Raw genomic sequence first — 12,643 nt, forward strand, 5'->3', positions numbered from 1 at the left:
TCTGGAGTAGCTTGAGCTACTGTACATGGAAGAAAAAGGTGATATATAAATGTAATAAATAAAATAATAACTAACACACACACACACACACAGCAATCTTTCCAATAAAAATCCAACACATACCCTCCTGCAAAAGTTGCACCCAGTGAAAATAGCTTTCATTCTTTTGGTACACAAAGATGTGTACAATATGTAGTTCTTTTTTACAGGGAAGAGACGGTATCCTTTGACAAAGAATGGGCTTGGGATTAATGGATGCAAACTGGCTGATGGCAGCTTTTAAAGCAACTTTCCTTTTCTGATCTTTTCCAGGGCCCTCCCGGTTCTCCAGGAAAAGATGGAATAGCTGGCCAGCCTGGGCTGAATGGAGCTAGTGTATGTATATTTCTCTCTTAGCTGTGCAAGTTCCTTTCACGGAGCTGTAATCCTGCCTCAGCAAGCCTGAGAAAATAGGCTGCCTCTGGCTTGGATTTAGTAAAAAAGAAAAGAAAATTCACACTTCTTTTCCTTTGCTGTTTCCAGGGAGAACCAGGAGAACTAGGCCTCCCAGGAGCACCTGGACCTAAGGTAGAATAGCTCACTTTCTGGGTACAGTACAGTACAAGGACAGGGCAGAGTAAGACTGAGGTTGTCTTCTCTCCTAGGTGGTTTAGACATTTATTCTTCTTTTCCTGCTTCCCAACCTTCCTATTTTCCATTTACTTTCCCCCACCTAACTAGAACACTCTGCTTCCTATCTCCCCTGATGTGTTAGAGATACTTTCTTACTACTACAGAGCCCCATACAGGGGAAGACAACAAATGGAGGTAACGTCTCTGCGCATGTGTTTGTGTGGCACAAAAAATGCAGTCTGATATGTGTGCAGAGGTGGAATAACAATACATTGTGATCCTGCATGTTGTGGAATTGTGGGGAGAAAGACCCGCGGCCTCTGTTTCAGTACGACATGCAGCTCTGGGTGTTTTCTAACATGTTCTTTGAACTGGCCTAATTGGTGGTGGTAGTCCCATTTTAAAAAAATAGCCATGTAAGGTTTCTTTTCTCACCTAGGCACTGGAAATGACACATATATCCACATCTCCTTCTATTAACCCAGCAGTCTTAAGAAATGTAAAAGAAGATCCTTTAACCTTAGGGTTTTTGACATTATTTTATTAAAAGCAAGCTTAAAAACATTTCAGATGAGAATGCCTTTACAGTATTATTGAACGCTGATAAGACAATAGCATCTAGGGATAAAATAAAAGCAGTCTATATTTTCCGTAAGCTACACTTCCCATAGACCATAATTTACTTTCTCTTTTTAGTGCACATGTTCTGCCTGATAATGAACAAAATGCAGACTTTGGGTACAGTCCTGAAGCCAGTGTGTCTGACGTCAGATTTCCTTACATATCCCCAGTACACTTGCTTATATAAAAGACTTAAACGTGTTTGTAGACCACCAGTTTGGGCTACAGAAACCACTCCTGTACAAGGGTGCAAATAAACTCTTGTATGCATTAAGAGGTTCTGTGTGGTGCATATCTACATGCTAAGTCAGCTGCAATTTGACAGCTGCAAAATTAAAAAAATGCAGGCTGAGTTAGTCCCCCATTTTATGCAATTTAGGGTGCTTCCTCTGTTCAGCTGCACACACTTATATCATTGTAACACTTGTGGCATTGTACACTTCAACCAGTGTGAGCATCTGACAACAGAGCGCAAATCAGAAGCATAATAATAATAATAATAATAATTTATTATTTATACCCCGCCCATCTGGCCGGGTTCCCCCAGCCACTCTGGGCGGCTTCCAAAAAAACAGAAATTCTAAAATACAGAAATCCATCAAACATTAAAAGCTTCCCTAAACAGGGCTGCCTTGAGATGCCTTCTAAAGGTCTGGTAATTGTTCTCTTTGACCTCTAGTGGGAGGGCATTCCACAGGGTGGGTGCCACTACCGAGAAGGCCCTCTGCCTGGTTCCCTGTAACTTGGCTTCTCGTAATGAGGGAACCGCCAGAAGGCCCTCGGAGCTGGACCTCAGTGTCCGGGCAGAACGATGGGGGTGGAGACGCTCCTTCAGGTATACCGGACCGAGGCCGTTTAGGGCTTTAAAGGTCAACACCAACACTTTGAATTGTGCTCGGAAACGTACTGGGAGCCAATGTAGGTCTTTTAGGACCGGTGTTATGTGATCTTGGCGGCCGCTCCCAGTCACCAGTCTAGCTGCCGCATTCTGGATTAGTTGTAGTTTCCGGGTCACCTTCAAAGGTAGCCCCACGTAGAGCGCATTGCAGTAGTCCAAGCGAGAGATAACTAGAGCATGCACCACTCTGGAGAGACAGTCACTGGGCAGGTAGGGACTCAGCCTGCGTACCAGATGGAGCTGATAAACAGCTGCCCTGGACACGGAGAAGCATGTGACATTCTGGGATGTGATGCACATACAGATGTTTGTAATGCATGTAACGAGAGAGAGGCAGCATTGCAAGGTTTTCTTTCAGAAATACTGTGCATAATATCCTATTACCAGGCTATTTTGGGCCCTCTTGTACTTTACTTCTCTTTGCTCTTTTCAAACATCCTTTCCCATTTTCTTCCAGGGCAGTAAAGGAGATGCAGGGTCGCCGGGAGCACCGGGTGAAACTGGCCTGGCAGGCCTTCCTGGGCCCATGGGTCCCCGAGGACAACCTGGTCCTCCTGGCCCACCCGGGCCAGGCTTTGGGCCTGGATTTGTGAGTACCATATTTGAAACACCATTGTTGAATACAGTGGGCTCCATAAGACCCAAGAAGTACAAAATGTTGGGAAAACGTGGTTGTACTACTACTAGTTGTTCCATCAGTGTGTGAGGTGCTTAACAGAGTACCAAACAAAGAGAAATGTTCCTCTTTTCAAACTAAATGTGAACATGGATGAAGCCAATAAAAGGAGGAGAGAGAGGTGGAGGCAAGGGTAAATAGGTGAATGTGCATTAAATTAAGTTACACACAGGTTACAGCCACACATTCATACCACTTCAACAGTCATTGCTTTTGCCCCAAAGAATCCTGGGAACTGCAGCTTACAGACCTACAGTTTCCAGCCCCCTTGAACTCACCTTCCCAGCATTCTTTGGGGGGGGGGTGATTTAAATGTATGGTGACTATGTTGAGACTTTGCTTCAGTAGGAGATGAAGACTAAGGGTCTAAGTCAAAGGTTTCCTGGGAAAAGAGGGATTTGAAGGATGTGAGAGCGGAGTGGTGTCACATAGATATTTTAGAAGGAAAGGTATAAGGAAAAGGAAGCAACAAGGAAGAGTAGAGTAGTTTGAGGGAGCAGGAGATGGTCAGAATTATCCACTGCATCTCTCCCAAAGACCAGAGCGACTGGCTTTTCTCCGTCAATCCCAATTTCTGTACCTCCATAGCATGAACCAAGTGTTTTAGGCACATGGGAGCGCCGCAACCCCAGAGTTGTTTGCGACCACCAGACTTAATTGGCAGGGGTCCCTTTACCTTACCCACATTACAGTTGAGTGTCCAGTGGCACTTCTCAGCCAATTATTTGCTATGTAGTTTGTAAACACCTGTAGGGGAGTAGAGGGGTGGCAATGACAGGAAGCTCCTGGGGATGTGACCATCTTAGTGTTCCCTCTCACTGGGATTTCTTGATGTTGCTTCCAGAGGGACCTATCCTGTGCTTGTGTATTTGGGAACTTGGACTTGTCTGGCTTGCTCAAGCAAAATGGATGGCAAGGGATTAGGGCTTTTCTCCACAGGCTTTACCTGATGACAATTCTGCCTGGAGACTAACAACATCCATTCTTTCTTAGGATGACATGGAGGGCTCAGGGCTGCCGTTGGTTTCTGCTGTTCCTGGAGCACGTGGACCAGAAGGGCCACAGGTATTCCTCATTCCATTTCTCAGCATTGCCTTCCTCCAGAGACTCCAGCACTGCGAGCACCTGCTTGGGGGCATGCAGGATTTGAACAACACAAGCTTTATTTATGAGTAAAAATGCATAGGAATGGGTTGCTAATCAGTTTATATTTTTTACGAGTGTTGAGGTTAACCTTTCAGCACTGTGTGGCCATGTGCTACCACTTGTGATTAAGGGGTGCAGACCAAACAAGAAAGTTATGAGCCTTTGAAGTCATCTTCTGACCTCATCTACAGGATGATGGCATATTATTGCCTGGGTCTGTATTGGACATGCATTAAAAGCTTTCCATGTTGCCAGTGTCCAGCTGGAGACCTTCCAGTCTGTTGTTGTTCCTCTTGCAGAAACAAGCATATTCCACTAATTGCCATGTTAATGTCCTAGTCCACAGCTGAGTGTCAGGCATACTCTGAAAAGACAGACCTTGCCTGTAGACTGTGATACTTAAGATCTGAACAGCAGACCTTAAGTTACGCTATAAAAAGTATGTCGATATTCTTAATGAATGCTAAATACGCATAACAGGTATAAATATGGCTTTGAGGAGATTGTGCTCTTCTATAGGTCATGAAATCTGACAGAAATGAGTTGATGACCATTTATATTTTTATAGGGACCACCAGGGCTTCCAGGACTCAAGGTCAGAATTATTGTTGTTACTATTTTGTTGTTGCTGTTTTCTGCTGTGTATTTAACTAGTTGGTTGGTAGGCAGTATGGCTTAGCTTGTTTTAAGCCAGAACTGCAACCACAAATGAAGGTATCCATCTCTCTGCCTGCTCCATTTAGTGTCCAGTTCTCTTTTTAAAAATCACTTCCCTACTCAATTAAGATCCTTTCCATAACAGGCCAATCATATTAGTTCACTATATAAGGCAAAACGTGGGTGGTGGTAGGTGGAGGGGGCAGAGGACTACTGAGTTTTGTGGTGTTGTTACAATGAAGCACTCAGAGTGTTGAACTAGTATAGGAATTCAGGTTGGTGCAAATATATTGTGCAAGGCATGCATGAATCAGGTGTGGGTAGGGAAGGGTTATTGTACAGCAAGATGAGTCTGTCACGACGCTTTCCTTAGTCCTGGCCCTTGTCATTCAGACTAGGATAACCTCTTCATTTTGGTGCAACATCTTGGCTCTCACAAAGGATGCATACTGACTCAAAAACAGGACTGTCAAAAGGCAAGGGGCATCACTCCAACTGCCCTAGCAGAGCAGGACCAGTCCAGTTTAGATGGTGCTGCACATGTGTCACATACTGTCAAGTTCCATCCCACCATCAATAGCACAAAAAGATAGTCTGGGCTAGGACTCAAAGGGAAAACCAAAATAGAAAAATTACAGAGCACATCTTTTATTTAATGTGACCAGTAAAAATAGGCCTTCTGCTTTTTGTTAATTTTCAGGGTGATGTCGGCAGCCCTGGCCTCCCAGGTTTACCTGGAGTGAAGGTAAGGCCATGTCATAAAGCTTGAGAAGTATGTGGAGAACTTTGTCTCCACCTCCCCTACCATGACTGCTGGTTTTTAAGAGATGTTTTGTTACTGTACTGTAGTGTTCTGTTACGTACTGGGAGCTGGACTGGATTGCTGAGTGGCATTTGTGGGGAAGGTTAGGATCCCTTATTAGGCTCCTTTGTTTGTTTGCAGGGAGACCCTGGATTGGCAGGTCTGGATGGTCATCCTGGGCTAGAGGGTTTCCCGGGACCACAGGTGAGCATGAATTTCAGTGCAGTCATTCCTCTCTCGTTCTTGGCATCTTTCTGACGAACTCGCAGAAAAGAATATCCTACAAATGTTTCTTTTTGAAAAGTAAAAAGCGGAAAATTAAGATACCCCTACAAACAATGAATAGGTTGTATCCAATTGAAATGAACAGACTTAGTTTGTTAATTTAGATGGCTCCCTTCTGAGTAGAGCCTAGTTGGATGCAGCCTTCTGTATGTAAGTGTAGCTCAGGTAGAAACCCTGCAGGAAGCACAAAATTTGCAGCTCACTGCTGAACATGGACACAGCTGTATTATTCTCATCTCCCATGTCTGGTGTGTGCCCTCACATAGTGACAATGTTGTTGTCCTCATCTGTAAGTAATCACACACCTCAAATGCAACAATATTAATTGCACTCATCCCTGGGATAGTCCCAAGAGAGGGATCACTCTTCTTCCTTGTTTGTAAATGGAGAACAGATTGAGTGATGTGAGGTGACCCAAAGCCCACCCAATGAGTCCATGACTGAAGTGTGGGAGTTCAGCCCAGATCTTCTGGATCCTTGTCCAGGTCTCCATCTGCTGGACCACACTGGCGGTCACTTGCAACACAGTTCTTCACCAGACACAATTCTCCATTGTGCAAATCTGTATCCTTCCCTGAAAATGTGTTTGTCTCCCCCATCTTTCTCATTTCAGGGGACAAAGGGTGACGCTGGAGACCCAGGGCCTAAAGTAAGTACCCCCATGGATTTCAGGAGAAGTTCTGTTTGTGTGCGTATGAGTGTGTGTGCGCACACACAACACGTTACGGTAAAGTGTAGTCGGGCCAGGATTGGCTTGCAGCAGTTTCCCTAATAGTCAGCTGGTGATCTGTTTTAAATTTTGTTGTTACTGTATTTTAACTGTTGTAAACCAATTCAATTTTTAAAATGACATTGAAGTATACAAATACTTTTAACAAACAAACAGAAAATGGGCTAGAATGTGTGCAGTTAAGAGGTTTTGCAAATCACCCCCTAAAAACTTTATTATTATTATTATTATTATTATTATTATTATTTATACTGCCCTTCATCCAAGGATCACAGGGTCGTTTACAATATAAAAACACAGAAATACATACCATAGTAACAAACGAAAACAATACCCCACCCCTGTTTAAAAGGCCATAGTTAAAGGACAGAGGTCTGGTTATAGAGGAAAGTTTTTGCCTGGCATCTAAAGATATATAATGATGACACCAGGTGAGCCTAACTGGGGAGGACATTCCACAAATGAGGAGCCACTGCAGAAAAGGCCTGTTCTTGTGTTGCCACCCTCCAGACCTCATATAGAGGAAGCACACGAAGAAGAACCTCAGATGATGATTGCAGCGTCCGGGTTGGTTCATATGGGGAGAGGCAGTCCTTGAGGTATTGCGGTCCTGAACTGTTGAAGGCTTTATAGGTCAAAACCAGCACTTTTAATTAGGCCGAAAAACTAATTGGCAGCCAGTGCAATCAGGCCAGAATTGGTGTTATATGCTCAAACTATCTTGCCCCTGTGAGCAAGCTGGCTGCTGAATTCTGCACCACATTCAAACGTTCTCTTTCTTTTCTTTTGAGGGTGAACGAGGTCAAGATGGAGTAGGACTGCCAGGTCCTCCTGGACCCCCCGGCCCTCCAGGACAAGTCATCCTCCTGCCCAGTGATGATGTAAGGATATTTGTGCTTTTTTATTGACCCCTTCCTCTTACTTCTGCAAAATCATGTTATATGCTGTGAATCAAAATGATACGATTCCTTAGAGAAGCCATTTCTCACAGAATCACTTCATTATTTCTAATTATAAGGGTAATTTGTTTCTGTATTTTCTAGTTCAGCATCGACCACGAAAATATTAATACCCTGAAGTTCAATGACTGATAGTTCTCAGTTTCCTTCTTGGCAGACATTGGCTTGGTTCACACACCACACTAAGGCAAACTAGTGCGAACGTGTGAGCCTACAGGCTCCTAGGGAGGAGATCATGGCGACTTTGCTCATGTCCAGTCATTTTGCCACTGTGCTGCATGGAGTTAAGCCATGACTTTGCTTCGAATGTTGTCCAAACCTGAGCTCATGAATTACCTGTCTCCAGACAGATCATGAACTATAACCAAGGTTGTTCTTGATTTACTTACAGCTTGTGGTTTGTCTAGGAGAGCTAAAACCGTGAGTTTAGATGACACACTAAGCCAAAGCATGATTTAGGTCATGGCAGCTCAGCAGCAAAATGACTGAGAGGAGGGAAGTGTCTGCAGTGTCCTGGTGGGGAGCTTGTAGGCTTGCACGTTCATGCTAAACCATGGTTTGAACCAATAGGTGATTGCCTCGAGGAAAATTTCTACGTGTTCCTTGTTGGCGTGGCTCGCTTCAATAGGGTAACAATCTTCCCTGCTCATTTAGTTTTTAGGCAAAGGGGTCTAGAAGTCCTTGAACTCAGTTGGGCATTCTTCTGAGTAGACATGTATTAGATTGCAAGGTTTAAATTTCTCTTTTAAGCCAGTGGGTCCTCATGCTGAGAAAATATGGGGTCAGATTAAATAATAGTGCTAGTGGGAGCCAGCACAAGAACTCCTGGACTTGGGATGTATCCCTGAGGAACCCCCAGAATCCCAGCCAGCGGGGGGGGGGGGAGAGAAGAGAATTGTCCCATCAGAGAAGCTGAAATACTTTCACCGATTGACCGATTGTAATAGCATGATGTTGAATTCAAGTCCATCTATTTTCTCCAGCTACTGTTGATTTAATAGAAATGACAGGATAATGGTAGGAATAAGAATAAACCATTCAAGGTCATTGGTAAGAAATTTGTGGCATTTTACTGGACTTTGGATCAGACTTTAGTTTGCCCTGCCAAAGAATATGAGGAAATACAATAAAGATTACATTTTAAGTACAGTATACCCTTTCACTATTATTTTTCAGAAAACCTTACCTACTCTGCCAGGCCCAGAGGTAAGTAAAAAGCAATTTCTATTCTAGTGATCACCTTACTCTGATTTTGTGAGAAGGATGTTGTGGCAAACTTCCTCAATTAAGATGGGAGCGAGTGAAAAAAATAAAGATGGGAGTGAGGTAAAATGACCTGGTTTGGGGTGTTTGAACACTTAGACACTCCCCGTCAGTAACACTTGAGAGGTCTGGTATTATCTTTATGTGGTAGCGTTTTCTCATAACCAACAGCAAGGATTTTTAATATTGTGAAAGGAAACTTATCCCTCAGCCAGAGGATGGGGCACTATATAAACAAAACTGAAGTTTTATTTAAACGTATTTGATGAGCATTAGAGCTTATTGATTTCACTGATAAGGTAAAGCACTTAAACCTTCACTTTAAACCTGTTTCTGATTAAACTGATTCCTCCTAGAATGACCATTTGTTCTACTAAGCCAGTAAATCACTTCCAGCCCCTTCTAAGATATTTTCCTTCCCCACAGGGGAATAATATTGTTGCCTTGTTTAGCAAGCCCCTAACCACCCGATTAATCCCCAGCTAAACCATTTCGAAGCCCGATCTAGGCTCCAACCAAGCCCTGCCTGATCTTTACCTGACAGTCAAACCTTACCTGACAGTTTAACTGTTGTTCTAACTTTTTGTTCTCTACTCTCTCCCAATTGGATAATACTTCACCCAGCCCTGATTGGTTTCTGGGTCTTCAGGAGGCTGACTCAACATCCACCTGTCATAGATGTCAATTATAAATAAGCATCAAGCATAAAAACATCTGCGCTGCAGATCCTCACATTGCTGATGTGTATCATATCCATACAAATGTACAAAGCCACTTATAAACTGCTTCAGAAGCTAAGCTGGCGCAAGAGTGAGAATGAATTATGAGACATTCCCCGTTATCCTCACCACACCGCTTAATTTGATGCACTTTGTTAGGGCTCAGCCTCTGTTTCCAAGACCATGGCTGAGCAGCTATAGTGACCCACACATATGGGCTTGGCTGATTATGTGCAAACAATTTATTTTAAAATTCAAAGGGCTGGAGATAATACTATTATTTATTTTATATGTTATTTATGCTACCCTGTTTCTTCTTGCAGGGCAAACAAGGGCATGCTGGCTTCCCAGTAAGTAGTTGACTCAGTACTAGTCATACTGGGTAATGTTCAATGTAGCACTAAGCAGATCATTCCTTCAGTGCAAGGATTTCTCCTTGTGCAACAGAACCATCTCTGCCTCTTCTCTCATCTGTGTTCCCCTAAATCTGTTACGGGTGGGGGAACTCCCAACCCTCCAGGACAGATTTGGGGACAGCATAGGGTGCACACGGAGGGAGGGAGAATCCCCTTGTGCTAGTGCAAAAATGTGGTTGAATACGGCCCAGTGGCTTCACAGTGCTCAGATTGTAAGAATTCGGCTGCTGTACATCTTTGCAGTTTACCAGTGGCTGGAGCAGGAAGGGCATGTCAAAGTTTTTTTATTAGTATACAGTGGCTTCCTTTGTTGCAAGAGAAAGATTGCAGCACATGTGTAAGGGCTCATACACATTTCCTTTTGTGCTGCACTTTCTAGGTACAGGTCTGGGATTTCCAGGTCCAGGTCCAGGTCGGAGCGTTTTCCCCTCCACCTTCTGCAGCTTTCTCCAGGAAAGCCATTTACCTGTTTTTGTTGCTGAATCGAAGAAATGACATTCTGCTGAAAACCTGATTGCCGTTTGCTCCGATTCAGCAGTAAAACACAGGTTTCCCTGGGGTATGCGGCAGGAAGGGGAGGGGAACACTCTGACAGAGACCTAGAAATCCCAGACTTGTACCTAGAAAGTGCAGCCCCAAAGCAAGTGTGGATGAGCCCTAAGTCAGCACTGTGAGTAAAGTCCACAACAGTTGCTAGCACTCCAACAAAGAAACAGTTTAACATTTGCTAGCACTCCAACAAAGAAACCAGTTTACTAGTCCAGGCACGTCAAAACTGCGGCCCTCCAGATGTTTTGGCCTACAACTCCCATGATCCCTAGCTAGCAGGACCAGTGGTTGGGGAAGATGGGAATTGTAGCCCAAAACATCTGGAGGGCCGCAGGTTTGACATGCCTGTAACTGGTCCATTTACTGACATCTATCTGTCAGTAAATGGATGAGATGGTTGGACAGTGTTCTCGAAGCTACCAACATGAGTTTGACCAAACTACGGGAGGCAGTGGAAGACAGGAGTGCCTGGCGTGCTCTGGTCCATGGGGTCACGAAGAGTCGGACACGACTAAACGACTAAACAACAACATCTGCATATGTGTAAAAAAGTTTCCTAGAAAGCTTCCTAGGTTGGTCACCTGGAGGCAATTTTGGCACAGGCAAGTGTCTAATCACAACCCCCTTTTAAAAGTCTTGGCACTGTGACTTGAGCTTGATTTCCTTTGAAAGGCTTATTTGCATGTAGATTGTATGATTCACCTCCCCCCCCCCAAAAAAAATAAAAACCCCACAGTGGCCTATTTCTACTACTACAGACTTTGCAGCTGTACTAATACCGTATGTTCTGAACAGAGCCAATTGAAGTCAGAATAAATGTGTGTGAACCTGCCCTGGCAAGGGGTTGGGTGACATTGCTCCAAGCCTCAGTGAGCAGCTCTCCCCCCTTGGGGTCTGTTCTGGCGGAGAGCTGCCCTCGAGCAACCAGATGCAAAGGAGGGCAGCTTTGAGACTTGGCAGCCATCGAGCTTTTGTTATGTTTTGCTTGTTTTTATTTTGTCAGCGGTTGTGTATGTTGGACAAGGAATGGAACGAGAGATGACAAAACAGGAAGGGTGTGTGTGTGTGTGTGTGTGTGTGTGTGTGTGTGTGTGTGTGTGCAGATTGGCCTTACTTGTTTTAAAGCAGAGCTTCTCTGGCGCTTTCCACAGCCAGCTTCCCCCAAAATATGAAGACTACTATTTTGATGACTTTCTTGGTGTTATTCGTAGACCAGAAGCTCATCCTTAGGCCAAGGCAAGCAGATCAAAGCAAAGCAATATTGCTCCATTGACTCCTGGTACTGAAAAGATGGGCCATGTGTCAATGTCCTCAGGTGTAATTCTCTGTGGTTCCATCTACAGGGGCCAGTGGGACCAAAAGGTGACACAGGATCTGCAGGTGTTCCGGGATCTTCAGGTCCAAAGGTAAGATAATCATAGAATTGGAAGGGACCCCCAAGGCTCATCTAGGAATCTCAACTAAAGCATCCATGAAGGTCACAGGTTCAAGCCCCATGTTGGGCAAAATATTCCTGCATTGCAGGGGGTTCGACTAATCGACCTTCATGCTCCCTTCCAACTCTACAATCCTATGACAGATGGCTGTCCAACCTCTGCTTAAAAACCTCCATGGAAGGAGAGTCCACCACCTTGCAAGGGAGTCCATTCCACTGTTGAACAGCTCTGTCAGAAAGTACTTCGTGGTGTTTAGTTGGAATCTTCTTTCTTGTAACTTGAAGCCATTGGTTTGAGCCCTACCCCCTGGACCAAAGGCGATACACAGTCCCTTTCTTAAGCATTCCAGTTTGGAACTTGATCACCACAATGCAAATTTATTCACTATCAAGAGGATTCCTACAATTTGGCTCCTGGCTACAACCCTCACCCTGCTTACCTGGGAGTGAGCCCCTTTGAATTCAGTAGGACTTGCTTTTGAGTAGACACGGTTAGGATTGCAGCCTTAGTTCCAAATTGTTTTCCATAATCCAAATATCTTTCCAAAGTACCAATTTCTATGTCTTTGTACTTCAGCCTTACAATGATTGATTAAGGGCATGCATAGCATTTCATGCTTCCACGAACTCTCTCCAAATGCTCACTATTGCCAGCCACCATCCTCTGTCGGGGAATCTTACTTCAATAAGATCATTGTACAGTGGTACCTCGGTTTATGAACACAATTGGTTCTGGAAGTCTGTTCATAAACTGAAGTGAACTTTCCCATTGAAAGTAATGGAAAGTGGATTAATCTGTTCCAGATGGTCCGCGGAGTACTTAAACTGAAGTGTTCATAAACTGAAGCAAACTTTCCCATTGAAAGTAATGGAAA

General features: G+C 44.1%; 1 protein-coding gene across 3 annotated transcripts in view; it reads left to right on the plus strand.

The window, feature by feature from the left end:
• The window catches only part of COL18A1 (collagen type XVIII alpha 1 chain), a 157,636-nt gene that overhangs the window by 127,609 nt on the left and 17,384 nt on the right, over nucleotides 1–12,643 (plus strand). For all 3 annotated transcript variants that reach the window (XM_035124182.3, XM_035124164.3, XM_035124174.3), the window contains 12 exons: nucleotides 313–375; nucleotides 523–567; nucleotides 2,589–2,720; nucleotides 3,801–3,872; nucleotides 4,522–4,548; nucleotides 5,311–5,355; nucleotides 5,554–5,616; nucleotides 6,311–6,346; nucleotides 7,219–7,308; nucleotides 8,563–8,592; nucleotides 9,692–9,718; nucleotides 11,677–11,739. In XM_035124182.3, the coding sequence (XP_034980073.1) occupies nucleotides 313–375; nucleotides 523–567; nucleotides 2,589–2,720; nucleotides 3,801–3,872; nucleotides 4,522–4,548; nucleotides 5,311–5,355; nucleotides 5,554–5,616; nucleotides 6,311–6,346; nucleotides 7,219–7,308; nucleotides 8,563–8,592; nucleotides 9,692–9,718; nucleotides 11,677–11,739 (693 nt within the window). The remainder of the gene's footprint in view (nucleotides 1–312; nucleotides 376–522; nucleotides 568–2,588; nucleotides 2,721–3,800; nucleotides 3,873–4,521; nucleotides 4,549–5,310; nucleotides 5,356–5,553; nucleotides 5,617–6,310; nucleotides 6,347–7,218; nucleotides 7,309–8,562; nucleotides 8,593–9,691; nucleotides 9,719–11,676; nucleotides 11,740–12,643) is intronic.

The sequence above is a fragment of the Zootoca vivipara genome, chromosome 1 (genome assembly GCF_965207765.1).
Source record: "Zootoca vivipara chromosome 1, rZooViv2.hap1.1, whole genome shotgun sequence".
Taxonomy (NCBI): domain Eukaryota; kingdom Metazoa; phylum Chordata; class Lepidosauria; order Squamata; family Lacertidae; genus Zootoca; species Zootoca vivipara.